We start from the raw sequence: 15,848 nt of genomic DNA on the forward strand, positions 1-15,848 counted from the left end.
GACCTCTTTTCTGATATAGAAATATATTTGAACAAAAACCACAGGAATAATATGTGATAACCATAATGTGTAATAACCATAAACACACACAGAAAAAAACAACAACACTGAAACAAAACCACATGCTTTGGGTAAGACAATACGTTGTTTGCAATCTCAAACATACCGGTATGCATGTTCAGTAATATTATTTTCCAGAACATATCATATGAATGAATCCTTTTACGTCAGTCATTCAGCAGCAAAAAAAAGGTTGTTTATCCAAATGAAGGGTCATGCCGGGTCAATTGTATGCAAACTGGCTTGCTAACTGCACTGTATACAATGCCTGGTAAGCATCATGGAAGCACTGAGATTCTCCCATTCCTTCAAGTAACGCAACCTTCGTCCCTTAAAAAATACATATATCATGATATAACAAAAAAGTACGTACATTTCCTCTTAGCTATTATAGAGCTATATAAACGTATCAATTCTGGACATACATTTAATCAGAGGAATTTTACACAATCGAAAATATCTGAGAGATCGTAAGTGCAAAACCCTTAAATTATCAATCATAAATCTACATTTCAATCGTGAAATGTTCGTCAACAGCCTTCGAACTGGCGATTTGTGCAGTTAACAGCTGCACATGCAGGCATCTTAAGTCGAAATTTGTGTCCAATCCGAATTAATAAAATAAGTTCACCACGAATGCAAAAGCTTGCCCGAGAAGTGTTTCTTGCGAGTAGCAATATGGCGGCCGTGTGGCTTCACAAGTCATCGCCAATGAGCTACCCAGATATCTTATACAGATCAGCGTGTTTACATCCATTCTCATCTTCTGTCATGGTCAGTGTGACGCAAGCCTCCAAATAGCTGTCCTCGGCTATGCCTGTCGGTAACTCGCAGCTCATAAAACGATCTTCACTTCCGTAAACACACGGAAGTGCGTGTGATGTGCTTTTGCGCATGCATCTTTGCGTTCACGTCAATAAGTCGCATTTTTTGGTAATGTGAACGACCACATAAAAAATCAATAAAATACAATTATTGTAGCTTTGAGATCAGAACAGGCACAATCATTCCTAACGCGGGCTACTGTTGCGGCCGTAAACCACACCAAGCTAAAACCTAACTTCTTTTCCCGTGACTGTACGTTTGCGTCACTACAGCTCGTTGTACAGCAGAGGGCGCCATTGTATAACGGAACAATGGCCACTTTTACGCTTTCAGTCAAAGGTTTACGCACCTCATTTAAGAAGTACTTCGACAATTTTTAATAGTGAACATCTTTTGCTGTCAATGTTGTTTATAAAGCTAGCTACAGTACACAAGTATTTGGGTTTTTTTTGCCTGTACAGTATACGCCACCACCAGGGGGTGGACTTACCATTAGGCAAACGCAGGCAATTGCTCCGCGATTTCCAGGGACCTCCAAACGTCTCATGAGTTGTTTTTTTTCTTTGCCTTAAAGTACGCATTACTGTTTTAGTCTTAATGCCCGTGCTTGTTATTGTAGCAGCTACCACAAAGTACTATTTTACTAGCATCGTGACCCAGCGCCTCACGCCACTACTGAGAGGTAGCGAGCCCGCTCCAAAACAATGACCCAAAAAAATGTCACGATGATGAACAAACACACAGCCCTTCTTTGATAGTGGTGCTGGTTTTATTTGATTTTTTTATGGTTTTTCGTCACACACTTGAGCATATCACATTAAAATATTAAATCACATGAATATTTCATAGTGGAGCACTACAGCATTCAGGAAGCTGGCCTGCTTTCTACGAGTAAGAAAATGCTTCCTGCTTTTTCTCGATCCGTCAAGCTGCCTGTCCGTCATATTTTCAGCCAATGGAATGCATGTGATTGGTCGGCCAGCGCGTGAGACGTGTGTGTGTGTGTGTGTGTGAGAGAGAGAGTGAAGTTGTGTCAGCAAGTGCGTGTGTGAAGACACCTAGGGACAAAGCTAGCTAAGTTGAGCTGGTGGTTGCCAAGGTAACAACAGACCCACATCATCACATGACCCAGCTGGGAAAAAGCCCGCCCTCTTTGCCGTTGGGGTCTCTAGAAGGCCGGCGCCACTGGTCTGTGTTGTTGTGTCAGCTTCTGGGGGTCCAGGGTTTCAGTGAAGGGCGGGGCCTGGTAGGGCTTGGTGGTCACGATGGTGGCACCGTTGGCGATGGGGTAGGGGGTGGCGCGGGCGTGGCCGGGGGCAGGGTCCAGGTGCTGCCATGTGAACAGGTTGGCGTGGGAGCCCGACAGAAAGCGACGGAGCGCACTCAGAGTCAGAACGGCCTGTTGGTTAGCACAGCACATTGGCATGTTAGCATTAGCTAATTAGCATACAGATTTTCTCTAAATTTTCAACCAATCAAAGAAGAAAAATAATAAAAGTAAATACTAGATTATTGTATTGATATATATGATAAATATCTTTAGCTTTAGATAGCCCTAACCCATTTTTAAAAATTTCAATAAAATGATTTTGAAAACGACTAAATTCTCCCAAGAGGCATTATTAATATACCGTACCACAATTCAATGTAATGAATTAATAAATAATCAGTATTATTATTGTCATTAACCACCCATTTAATATTTTTTATATTTTATATCAACTCTATATTTGATTATTTTCAGTACTAAAAAGAATGTGAATTCAGTTCAAATAATTGAATCCAAATAACGTAACAGTTCTTTCTTATTTATTTCCTTGGCACTGCAAAAGCTTAGTTAGCTAGGGAGAGTTAACGTTATAAACAATAAATTCCACAAAGGAAGCCCTTTTTTAAAAACAACTTTTTTGTTGTTGTATCGTAACAATTTTAAGGCCTCAAATGTTGTTGAAAAAGTGTCTTTAAAACTCTTTAAAATGTCGCAAAAACACTTTTTTGCGACATTTTAAAGACGCTCGGCAGGTTATTTAGACGATCTCATCTCATCTCATACACATCTAAAAAATATATATTTATCTATTATTATATTTAAAATATATATATTTTAAATATATATTTAAAAATATATATATATATGTTATTGTTAAAATATAAATACATACAATTATTTCAATGGAGCTATTATATGATATCAATATCTCCATATAAACCTTTTTAAAATGATCATTATTATTTTTTAATGATACCATCTGGCTCTCACAGTGTCTGCCGAGAAAAATTTTAGCCTTTGGCCGATTCTGGTCCTTGGCCCTTGGAGGCCCCGTGTACCAAAGACTCGTTAAAAGAAGATACGGACCCACGTGAGGATGGAGAAGAAGCAGAAAGCGATGGTTGCGCGGGCGGCGTCGGAGCCTTGCGACAGCGGCAGCTCATCTGGAGACGTCGCCTGCCACTGATTGGCCAGGAAGCAGAAGCCGACGAACCACAGGAAGCTGGCGAGGCCTGAGGGGGCAGGACCAAGATGAAGCACTTCATGAACTCCTTCTATAGATATTTTTGTTTAGATCTTCCAACTGGGTCATGATGGCTGTGATTAGCATTGGGATGACATCGGCATCAATCGAATTAGAAACATTTGATTCTTTTTATTCTCTCTTATGAGAGGATTCGTTGATGGCGACGATATTAATTGCTGTTTAGTTGTCGTATAACATTACTTGACTGCTAGCATCTGATCTTCTGGCTGAAAAAGTCCTAGCTTTTTGGTCAAATAAGCATTGGAAGCGAGTAAAGTCACAGTGAGCTCGTGTCCATGTTGTTTGATTGAGTTAGTCCGTCAAGAAACAATATCAATCGCCGTTTTGTCGAGAATAACGTGAAGAGTGAACGCTTAACTGTTAGCACACACGTTATTTCTGACAAGGGCGAGAGTTGAAATGCTAATCTTCTGGCCAAAGAAGTCTCAGATTTTTGGTCGGGTTAGAATCCGTCGAGAAAGGGCAAATTTTTGGTCATAGAATAACATGGAAGGGCAAAGGCTTAACTGTTAGCACGCACGTTATTTCGGACTATTTCAGACGAATGATAATCTTCTTGCCCAAGATTTCTGATAGAATAAGCGTTCTTTAATCGCGTTAGAATCCGGTGAGAAAGGGCGATGATAGCCGCTGTTTTGTCGCAGAATGATGATCATCTTCTTGCCAAAGAAGTCAAATATTTTTGATGGAATAAGCGTTCGTTGATTGAGTTAGAATCCCCATAGAGAGGGTGATGATATCAACCGCCGTTTTGTCGTAGAATAACAGTAAAAGCGGACGCTTAACTGTTACCATGCACGTTATTTCGGAAGATAGCGTGAGTTGAAGCAGTAATCCCGATCAATCTTCTTGCCAAAGAAGTCTGAGATTTTTGATAGAATAAGCGTTCTTTGACCAAGGTACAATCCGTGAAGAAAGGGCGATGATATCAACCGCCGTTTTGTCGTATAACAACATTAAGAGCGAACGCTTAACTGTTAGCACGCATGTTATTTCGGATGGGAATGTGAGTTACGCAATAATCCTGATTGATCTTCTTGCCAAAGAAGTTCAGGATTTTTGATAGAATAGGCGTTCTTTGATGGGGTCAGAATTCGTTTAAAAAGAACGATGATATTAACCACCTTTGCGTTGCTGAATAATAGTATCTGACGTCGTTGAACCTTTACAGAACTTTAGCAGCTGTTGTCGCGTTATTCCGATGTCTTTATGTTTTGGGTTTGTTTACCCGAGAAGACGAGGTCAAGCAGAACGGCGCGTCGTCGGTCCCTCAGGCTGCTGAAGGAGGGGAAGTAAGCATCCAGGACGAGGAAGAAGATGCTGCCCAGGAAACAGGCCACGCCCACGGTGACGCCGTAGTTGCAGGCGTCGGCGTTGTTGTTGAAGACGCACAGCAAGCGCTCGCTGCCGATGTTGATGTAGCCCTCGTTGACGATGCAGCTGAACACCACGATGGAGAACACCTGCAGGAGGGGCGGGGCTTATTAAAGTACACGATGACAACAAATGCAGTCACTACAGAACTCCATTTAAAAAGTGTATTTTATAGCTAAGACCTCAAAAGTTGTGTTTTGTGGCATTTTAAAGGCACCAAGCAGGCCATGTGAAGGATGCCCACTGGGATACGCCGTGGTCGGCTATGACCGCACGTTTCCAGTTGCTTTCGTAAAGGTGGGATTTTAGTTACAGATGTTGTATTTTTGTCCCATGAGAGTGTAGAGATGGTCCATTAAGCATATTAAATACGCCTTTTTCTAAATGCAGTTCTTTACCGCAAACATTTGTATTTTTTTATATTTGACTTTTATCTTCAAATGTCGTATTTTTAAATATCGTTAATAATCTTTAGTATTACAGGTAACAGTGAAATTTTGGACAACTTTTTGACATTTTTTTCACATCTTAAGAGAGTGAATTTGGGACTTTTTAGTAGCGGTAAGAATAGAATCCTCAAAAATGACCAAATACGTAATATCACTCTGTGTGTGTCGCGAAGCTACACAAAATAACAGGTTTTCACTTTTTCAATGGAACCACTGAAATAAATCAACTTTTTAAAGCTTTGTGTCAGTACAAATGTCTGAGCCAGATTTAGAGAGACTAATCCGTGCCTTTGTCTCCACCTGGACTACTGGAACCGCCTTCTCACCTTCTCTCTCTCTAAACGAGCAGTAAAACAGCTGCTGCTGCTGCTCAAGTCCTGACTAGAACCAGGAAGTATGAGCATATTAGTCCGGTACTCAGTTCTCTGCTCTGGTTTCCTGTTGCTCAGAGAGTAGAGTTTCAAACGGCTCTGCTTGTGTGCAAGTCTTTCATGGTCTTGCGCCAAAGTACATCTCTGACATGTTCGAGCCACATCAACCATCTCAAACTCTGACAAGGTCAGGGGGTGGTCGCCATTATTCACACTGAATAATGAACTAATTCACGCTTTTGCAATTAAAATTCTGGTTGCTCCCTCCCTGTGGATGTGCAGCCACATCTGGAGACAAAAGAGGCTTTCAGAGACGGCAAATAAAAACGCCTGTTAATTGATAGCTCGCCTGAGCGTCCGAGATGCCCCGTGCATGAACCACGATGAAATGCTGCTTTCCATACCCGTGTCGCGTTGTGAAGGTGTAGAGACAAAGAGAGGATGCATTCACGATGCAGGCCCTCCTCCATGAAACAAGAACAACATTGCAGAGGCTCACCCACGACAGCAGCCTCAAGATGGTCCGAGGATGCGTGAAGAAAGCGACCGGGTCGAAGGCGATGTTCCCGGCTTTGGCGGCTCCGTAGGCGGCCGCTGGCTCCATCGCCGACAAGCAGCCCTCCCCTCCGCAACCACACGCGTTGCTAGTGTTGTCCTTTGCCCGCGGAGAGAAGCAGACGAGGCGGCCAGAGAGCAGCTGGATGCAGCCTCCTCTTCATCCTCCTCATCCTCCTCCTGCAGCATCGCTGTGACGTCACTCCGGAACTGCTGGATGCCTTTTGGCTTCAGTTCAGGAGGGTCAATGATTTTTTTTGCGCATATTCACGTGTTTTTCTCTCATCAAATGTGATCTGAGTCAATTGCCTCACTTGTTGATTTTATTGTTAATAGAACATAAAATAATTACATTGATGTGCTTATGTTTATGTATATTTTCATGTTGTTTTACATTTAAAGTCAAATTACTTTCATTGAATAAGTAATAATATTAATTAATTTATATTAATAATGCTATTTTGATGTCTTATGATAAGAAAAAGAAGCATAACAGTAATAATATGAAATAATAAAACATATTAATAATAATTTCATATTTTATTTTTTGTCTTGTTTACAATTAATATAAGTATTTATTTTTGAAATCATATTATTATGTTATTATGATACAGTAACATTATATCATCAAAAATAACACAAACTAATACAATGTGTAATAAAAATCATAATATCAATAATAATTTCATATTTTTTTCATGTCTTCTGCAATCCCTCGTGAGGACAAGCGGCGTAGAAAGTGGATGGATCGTGTTTGTCCTATTTTTCCCCATCAATTCTAAAAAGAGTTATAATATTAAAATAATAATGTAAATGAATCTTATCCGAGGTCAGGTCGCGGGGGCAGCAGCCTGAGCTGGGAAGCACAGACTTCCGTCTCCCCGGCTACTTTGTCCAGTTCCTCCCGATGGGTCCCGAGGCGTTCCCAGGCCAGTTTCTAGGACTGTTCTTAGACTTTCTTGCAAATTGAGTCCAGCAGGTTTCGGAGGCAAATAGAACATTTTCAAATGTAGACTCGCCTCAAGTCTGGCCACAGAATTCCATCTGATGCCCTCGGGGAGGCGCTATAATGTCCCTCCAACCAAAACTAGTTGTTACTCGGTGTCTTTCATTCCTTCTGCTCTTAAGCTTGTTGTTAATATCGGTCGTTCTTATTTTGGGGGTTATTGTGCAGCAGTGCTAAATTATCTGATGGCAATGGCTGATATTCCTGACTTGCTTGGTTTTATTGTTTGTTATTAATCTGTTGTGATTATGAATGGATGAATGTATGGCTGGTAAGCGACAAATGAATCGCCTCTTTGGGGGTAAATAAAGTTTTCTGAAACCTGATCTTGTCCTTTCGGTCACTACCCAAAGCTCATGACCGCAGGTGAGGGTAGGAACGTAGATCGACGGGTAAATTGAGAGCTTTTCTTCTGCTGCAAGTGTCTCGTTCCAGCAAAGTGTGCTGTGAAAGACACCATTTAAAACTCTGCATATGCTCTTTTGACTTTTATTGACTTTTATTTGACAAATGGGAGACTTAAAGCTCATCCTTGGTAGCGTTGGATTTCTTCTTCTCCTCTTCTGCTTTCAAGGCCTCCTTGTACTTCCTCCTGTCGTCATCCTCCTTTAAAAAACAAAAGAAAAAGCAGCAAAGGTTTATTTTTAGCCACACAGTTTTCTGTCAACACGTCCCCTTCTCGTTACCTTCATTCTGTCTTTGCGGGCTTTCTCCATCTCTTCGTGGACAAAGTGAAGCAGGTCCTTCAGCTTCCTCTCGCCCGTGTAAATCAGCGCCTGTTGGGAGGATCACATGACTTTCACCTGATGGCGTCACATTGAGCTGATGGTAATCATGATAATAAAAATAAGAGTGAGCAATAAGTCATACTCTCTCTGCATGAAGAGCTGGGAAGAGGCAGAACGACGGGTAGGCCCTCTGCACCGACATGTTGATGTCATTGGCCGAGGCGTCGATGCGAGCGATGACCACATCGTCGTGCTCCTCGAAGGCCTGGGCGAGCTCCTCCCACAGCGAGAAGACGCCACGGGACTCCGGACTATAAGGAACGTCTGGAAGACATCCAGTGGCGTGAAAGTGTTTGCCCCCTTCCTGATTCCTTGTTTTTCTGCATGTTTGTCTCACTTAAATGCTTCAGATCATCAAGCAAATGTAAATATTAGTCAATGACAACACAACTGAACACAAAATGCACTTTTTAAATGACACTTTTTATTGTTAAGGGAGAAAAAAAATCCAAACCTACAGGTCCCTGTGTGGAAAAAGTGATTGCCCCCCCAGTTAAAACATAACTGAGATTAATTGAGATCTATCAGTGTGGAAAAGGTTATAAAGCCATTTCTAAAGCTTTGGGACTCCAGCCAACCACAGTGAGAGCCATTATCCACAAATGGTGAAAACATGGAACAGTGGTGAACCTTCCCAGGAGCGGCCGGCCAACCAAAATGACCCCAAGAGCACAGCAACGACTCATCCAAGAGGTCACAAAAGACCCCACAACAACATCCAAAGAAGTGCAGGCTTCACTTGCCTCAGTTAAGGTCAGTGTTCATGACTCCACCATAAGAAAGACACTGGAAAAAACGGCCTGCATGGCAGAGTTCCAAGACCAAAACCACTGCTGAACATAAACAACATTAAGGTTTGTCTCAATTTTGCCAGAAAACATCTTGATGATCCCCAAGACCTTTGGGAAAATACTAAATAAGTTTAACTTTTTGGAAGGTGTGTGTCCCATTACATCTGGCATAAAAGTAATGCTGCATTTCAGAAAAGGAACATCATAGCAACAGTAAAATATGGTGGTGGTAGTGTGATGGTCTGGGGCTGTTTTGCTGCTTCAGGACCTGAAAGACTTGCTGTGATAAATGGAACCATGAATTCCGCTGTCTATCAAAAAATCCTGAAGGCCATCTGTTGACTGAAAGCAACTTGGGTTCTGCAGCAGGACAATGATCCAAAACACACCAGCAAGTCCACCTCTGAATGGATGAAGACTTTCTGAGTGGTCTAGTCCAAGTCCTGACCTGAATCCTATTGAGATGCTGTGGCATGACCTTAAAAAGGCGCTTCATGCTGGAAAAGCCTCCAATGAGGCTGAATGACAACAATTCTGCAAAGATGAGTGGGCCAAAATTCCTCCAAAGCGCTAAGAGACTCATTGCAAGTTATCATTGCAGTCGTTGCTGCTAAGGGGGGCCCAACCAGTTATTAGCTTGAGGGGGCAAACAGACATGCAAAAAAAAATGAAATCAGGAAGGGGGGCAAACACTTCCTCACACCACGCTATGCCACTTCATGATGCTTCGCTACACATCTTATAATAAGCTCGATCCATCGTGGAAGAAAGACGCTAGCTAAAAGCACTTTTAAACTGTCTAAAGTCCAACATCAAGGTGAGATTTTTTTGACTGGGATTTGCCAAAAAATATTATAATACAAGACCTTTAAACTTGAAACTAATATAACATTTTTGGAGCTTTGTCCCAATACTTTTGTCCATGTAGCATGACACTGGATTACTTTTAACACGTTGGTTTACTTACAAAACAAGACAAAAACAGTCTTGTTGGGATGAAAAGCCACTTCTTCCAAAGTGCTTCCTACCAGCTCCTTCACTGGACGTTTGTCCCATCCGTCAGGTATCGGCTCGCTCTGCATCTTTGGCTGTCGCACACACACACACACACACGCACACGCACACGCACACGCACACGCACACGCACACGCACACGCACACACACACATTTAGAACATGAGTTCGCACGGCGTGTATGTCCACGTGGAGTTACAATACCTTGGCTTTGCCGTCCAAGTAGGACTGACAGAAGGTCTTGATGGTGTCCGCATCCAGCGTGTCAGAGGGCAGGTGGTAGGTCACATGGTCCGTCAGGTTGACCAGTCGCACAAGAGGGGCCTCAAAGTCTCGGACGCGGAAGTACTCCATCAGGCGGCCGTTACGCGGCTCGAAGACGTTCACCAGAACGAACAAAATCTGAACACAAATGAACAAAAATTCATGTATGTGTGTGTGTGTGTGTGTGTGTGTGTGTGTGTGTGTGTGCACGTGGCTCTACCTTCATCCTGAAGGCCTCTGCGGCATGATGGAAGGCTGAGTAAAGTTCTTGGAAATCCGCCGAGCTTTTGTTGACAAAAAGGAGGGCGTGGTTCAAAACGGGCGACGACAAGAGCTGAGACGCCGTCTGCATCACAAAAATTACATCACAAAGGTTTTATTACTTATTTGCTCGGTTTATCGGTTTATTTTTTTATTTTTATTTTTTTTACAATTTAGGGAATATTAGCTACTTTTTCAAATTAATTTATTTAAATGGAATTTAATGAATTCATATCAGGAAATCTTGTTACTGTTTAATTCATTGTTATTGTTTATATTATGGAATCATTGCTTTTAGCAATCATTTCAATGAATTAAATGAAAATATATGAAGTTAACTAACTGTAATTATTAATGTAATTTAATACCATTTTTCATTTATTCTTAATTTACAATAATGAATTTTTTAAATAAAATTAAATTTACATATAATTTTTTTAATTAAATTTAATTGAATTATACATTTAATAAATAAATTATAGAAAGTTTAATTAATATGATTGCATTATATTATTATATTATTATATTATTGAATTTTTACTACTTATTTGTAAATACATTATTTTCCGGGTATTTCTTATCATTATTTATCATTTGGATATGGATATGGATTCATTACTTGCTCAGTATTATTTTCATTATACATTTACAGCATTTAAATAAATGTAACTAAAATATATTAAGTTTAAGGCATTAATTATGTATTTTATTACCTTTTTAAATTAATTATTCATTTACGGTCAATCTTTTTTTTGACAAATTAAATTAATTATTTATACATTTACATTTTTAGAAGGTTTAATTAATGTCATATTGTTATATTTATTAACGAATAAATTATTTTCCAGTTATTTCTTATCATTATTTTAATAATAATGAATGTTTGGCATTACATTTATTGACGATACAGTTATGGGAAAAATAGTATAAAATATAATAAAATAGGTATAGTAAAATACCCATTAATTATAATACCATTCAAGTAAATATCCTGTATATATAATAAATATCAATAAAAATATAATCAATGGCTACTAATCGTGTCAGAGGTGTGCTGCCCCCAGGCGGCTGTGTGTTGAAGTGCACCACTCATCCAACACTTACAGTACCTTTCCGGAATATTCCGTGACTGGGTCCATCTGGTAGACGGTGACAAACGTGATCAGGTCCTCAGTGGAGGTCTGAGGTGTCATTTTGAAGACCTGGATGAGCTCGGACCGTTTGAAGAGCAGCGCGGCATCATGCGTGACGTCGTAGCTGCTGATGACATCACTGCTTTGCATCACTGCAAAGCTAACGTCTGGTAGGTTCACTGCGGCCGTGTAAAACACCTGGACACACTCACTGGTCAGCTCCTACACACACACACACACGCATGCACACAAACACACGACACTGTTACACAACTATCCCCGTGAGCCAACACGAAGCGAAGAAAAAGAGTTGTTACCTTAAAGAATCCGATCACTCGAGGCTCCTCCGAGCTCACTGATTGACTCAGATCAGTGATGACGAGGTCGGCAGCAGACCCCGCCCTCCTTTTCAACCACGTCACAATGGAGGTGGAGCTCTGCGGAACTTTTTATTATCACACGTCGATTAGATTCATTATCAATTGCATAATTGGACAGAGGCTGTTGTTTCCCAAATATAAACACTGGAATTCTACAACTCTGTTCAATAATCAATCAATTGATTAAAATATTTAATCGTGATTAATCACATTTTGTCCATAGTAAACTCATAATTAATCACACTTAATCACAGGTAGAAATGAGATTTTATCCAGAATAAGTTGGGATGTAAATCGTTTAGTGGTAAACGATTCGATACGTTACCGCAGCACTAACCGCATCAAATTTGATATAAAGGGATATCAGTTTTGGAAAACTGGGCCATTATTTTGTTTAAAAAAAATACAGCTAAATACAGTACAGTTAGAAATCCCACAGTTTTTGCACGTTTAATGCGAGCGGCGATTTGTCCCACTTTGTTGCACCTTCTAACTTTGTCCCACGCTGCACGGAGACTACTATGCTGTACTTTTCCTCTTTTTCTTTCACCTCATATTTGGTTCCGAATGCTGATAATATGTGTGAATGCATAAAGGTAAGATTTGATGACCTTTTTGAGCACTAATGTTCATATAATGTTCATCTGAAAAACAAAGTCCAGGCTCGTACTGGTGGATGGTGGGTCTGTATTCATTTTGTGCCTTTAATTTGATGTTGTTCCTGTCTTAGTTTTACACAATACGCAATAAACATGATGAATTACATGGCTATAATGTACGTATGCTTTGCTGCTGTGTTGAAAATCTTACATATATTCTCGTCTTCAGTCATGGTCATTGACACAAGCCCCCAAATAGCTGTCCTCGGCTATGCCTGCTGGTAAATAGCAGCTCGTAACCGAAAGTTTAGCACAGCCAACAGTCGGCTCACATATAAAAAACACTTGTTAGTTTGGACACTCGTATGCCAAGGTACCACTGCATAAATGACAATAAAAAAATACCGGCAGTGGTCCAGGACCTTCTCACTTCTCTGAGATTCGACGAACTCCCACCGACAGTAGATACAAATAACGCTGGTTTTGTTGCGAGAACCGTCTGCCAGGGCTTTGAAGCTAAATTTACCACCAAAATACCCTTTTCTTTCTCCATTTCAGCTCAGTATTTGTTCCCGCTTGTTGCTCCACAGCCACCGCTGCGTTTCCTCAAACAAAGGTGTGGGCTGAGGGTCAAACAGGACGATCGCGTGTCAGATAATAGTGTCATTAAAGGAACCTTCTGTTAACGTTGACAGTTAATTTATGGACCCTGCACCCCGCAACTATAGGAGAGAGCATTTATGGCAGTAATCTACTGTAGTGTATATTTTGCAATATTTTTACATTTGGAGATAATGTCGTGTCACATCGCACTCAGTTACAAGGGTAGCGTAAATAAACAAAGCAAGTCTTTGGTGTTTCTATTTAAATATTACATAAAGGTGTGGGAGCGTATATTTATGATTGTGGCAACCAGTCCAGGGTGTACCCCGCCTGTCACCCGAAGTCAGCTGGGATAGGCTCCAGCATGCCCCCCCAATGAGGAGAAGCGGCAGAGAAAATGGATGGATGGAAACTCACCAGGGCAGGGAACAGCGTTGTGTTTATCCCCAAAAAGGTACAGTCGGATGTGTGGGGCCGATGTTGCATTAAGTTCTTTCGCCAGGTCCTTGTCTTTCGTCACGTCCACCGACGCCAGTTTGACCTCCGACCCATGAAGATCTGCGGCAGCTCTTTGAAACACTTCGGACAAGCGATGTGCGTCTCCGGACAGCGGCGCGTCTGCACAGTCGCGAACACGAGGCAAACGTAAGACGAAATAACAAGACGGCAACATGCGGAGAAAACGCAGGAGTCTTCGGTGAACCCAACGTACTGTACGCGTTTTTGCAAACACCAAAGACAATTTTGAGTTTTCAACAAAACTAGTGTAGAGACCATGTCTCTAAACTTGTCTGGGAACACCTCGGGATCTGCCAGGAGAAGCTGTAGCAAGTAGCCGGGGAGATGGAAGTCTGGGCGGAAGAAGATGGATGGATGAACAAAACTACTGGGTTCTCATAAACATCAGTTAGTCGTATTTGTACACTTCACAGTTGATATATTCTTCAACAAAACTAACATACGTGTTTTTGCAAACACTGAAGACTATTTGGACTCTTCAGTATACCTAACCTCCATTTTTGTGTACACTAAAGTCTTCAATGAAACTATATTTTCGGAAACATCAAAGACACGTCTTCAACAAATATACAGTTTGTATCGTCGTAGTCTTCAGCGTGTTTTTGCATTCTTAAACACAAAAGCCTGCCTCATAGAAAAACAGGTGTTTTTCCAATGTCTATGTTCTTGTGAACATGGCCTGATGTAAGTGTTTTCGTGAACATAAAAGGTGTTAGGAATGGAATATTTTCCACCCTGTTCTAGATGGGTACATGCAACATTGCGCAAGCTCAGGTATCACAAGGCCTTTGGAAAGTGTGCCATCTCCGGGTCGAGGATGAGATCCTGCCCCAAGTGGAGTACCTCTGGGTCTTGTTCACAAGTGAGGGAAGAATGGAACGGCAGATGGATGGATGAAGTGCTGGAGCTGGACGAAGTAGCCGGGAAAGGGAAGTCTGGGCCTATTAGGCTCCTGTTGTTTTTAATTATCTCTCTGATACACACACATGCACACACACAACTTCATTTTGAGGCACTTTTCTGTCTCCCGGCTTGGATGCTCAGCCACCTGGCCTGGACTGGTTGTAACCACATCAGAACAATACACCAACAAATAGTTCATGTGAAGCTTCCTGATCATTGGCACCGCACCACTTCACTTGAGAGACCGCTTGGGCCCCGGACCTTGGTTGTGTGACTAACCATTTTCTCCGGTGCTGGCATTGCAATTGACAGCCTGTCCTGCTAAAAGGGCCGGACCCGAACAAAGACAATTTAGAGCAGCGAATCCCAACCACATCAGTGTGCCATGAGAGATCATCAGGTATGCCACTGGAAATTATACCATCGCACTTAATTGGTCCAAAAATAAGTAAAGAATGTATCTTAGCTCATCTGTCTACGTGACCCGCAGAACAATGAAATGTTCTTCCACTAGATAGCAGAAGGTACAGAATTCACTCACGTGTTGTCATTCATACAATTGTAAAGGTTGGGAAAATTTAGAGTGGTCTGAACCAAGCCGAGCACACCTTTTGAAAAATCAACAGACAATGTAATCATTCCACTTTTGGACTGCTGGAGCTTTGAACTTACAGAAGTGCACCAGGAGTTGTTTGTATTTCTTCAGTGCCCTGTTGAAATTTGCTTTCTCCAGCTGTAAAACTCCATCTTTCTCCAGCAGGGATTTAGCCTCCTTCTGATCCTTGTGCCCGCTGGCGACAAAGACGCAGAAACAGAAGGCCGTCACCCCCAGCAGTGACAGTCTCGTCATGTCGGTTCGGCCTCGGGAAAAGTGGACGTCGAAAGGAGCTGTGCAGAAAGAACGTCAAGATGGGAGTGGCTGATGTTGTGTGTGTAACAAAGCCGAGCAGGGAGCCATGAATGTCTTTGTTATCACACGACTCGTAGCTCATTAACTTTGCTATCTGAGCCTGTCGGCAGCGCTGCCATTGAGTGTTGGTGATATCAACACCATCACTAATAACACAAAATGCACTTTGCCTAATGCTGCGCTCTTCCGCAAGGTCAAAGTGGAGATCCAAACACAGGGAGAAACACACTCTTGCAGAACGCACAAAGACTTTGCACACCTATTTCTTCAAATAGTGCCCTGGGGTGTTTATGTACTGAACTGCAGAAAGTAGGGTGTGTTCAAAAGAGGTATGGCATATAGAGAGTAGGCCTTTATTTGTACAAATGCATGTCTTTTGATATTTCATATATTTTCTTAAATATTTCCACACGCAAATACAGTAATTCCTCAAATAGTGGAGAGTAACGAGCATTATGTTTACTCAACTGCAGAAAGTAGTGGTTGATAGAGGTAAGGTGTTCAGC

The 15,848-nt window shown here is 41.5% G+C and overlaps 2 protein-coding genes across 2 annotated transcripts; both read right to left on the minus strand.

Annotated features, from left to right (window-relative positions):
* Window positions 1-1,643: 1,643 nt before the first annotated feature.
* On the minus strand, window positions 1,644-6,363 carry LOC129182782 (synaptogyrin-3-like). Its single transcript, XM_054779288.1, has 4 exons — window positions 6,116-6,363; window positions 4,651-4,885; window positions 3,242-3,387; window positions 1,644-2,284 (listed from the first exon to the last, which is right to left on the minus strand). Exons 1-4 carry the CDS (start codon window positions 6,218-6,220, stop codon window positions 2,054-2,056), a joined length of 717 nt encoding a protein of 238 aa, XP_054635263.1. The 5' UTR covers window positions 6,221-6,363; the 3' UTR covers window positions 1,644-2,053.
* A 1,290-nt stretch (window positions 6,364-7,653) lies between these two features.
* zgc:136472 (uncharacterized protein LOC678514 homolog) lies at window positions 7,654-15,296 on the minus strand. The gene is made up of 10 exons (XM_054779477.1): window positions 15,105-15,296; window positions 13,428-13,628; window positions 11,746-11,873; window positions 11,405-11,650; window positions 10,255-10,380; window positions 9,975-10,172; window positions 9,724-9,844; window positions 8,048-8,229; window positions 7,864-7,953; window positions 7,654-7,783 (listed from the first exon to the last, which is right to left on the minus strand). Exons 1-10 carry the CDS (start codon window positions 15,280-15,282, stop codon window positions 7,697-7,699), a joined length of 1,557 nt encoding a protein of 518 aa, XP_054635452.1. The 5' UTR covers window positions 15,283-15,296; the 3' UTR covers window positions 7,654-7,696.
* Window positions 15,297-15,848: the final 552 nt, after the last annotated feature.

Source organism: Dunckerocampus dactyliophorus, chromosome 6 (assembly GCF_027744805.1).
Source record: "Dunckerocampus dactyliophorus isolate RoL2022-P2 chromosome 6, RoL_Ddac_1.1, whole genome shotgun sequence".
Taxonomy (NCBI): Eukaryota; Metazoa; Chordata; class Actinopteri; order Syngnathiformes; family Syngnathidae; genus Dunckerocampus; species Dunckerocampus dactyliophorus.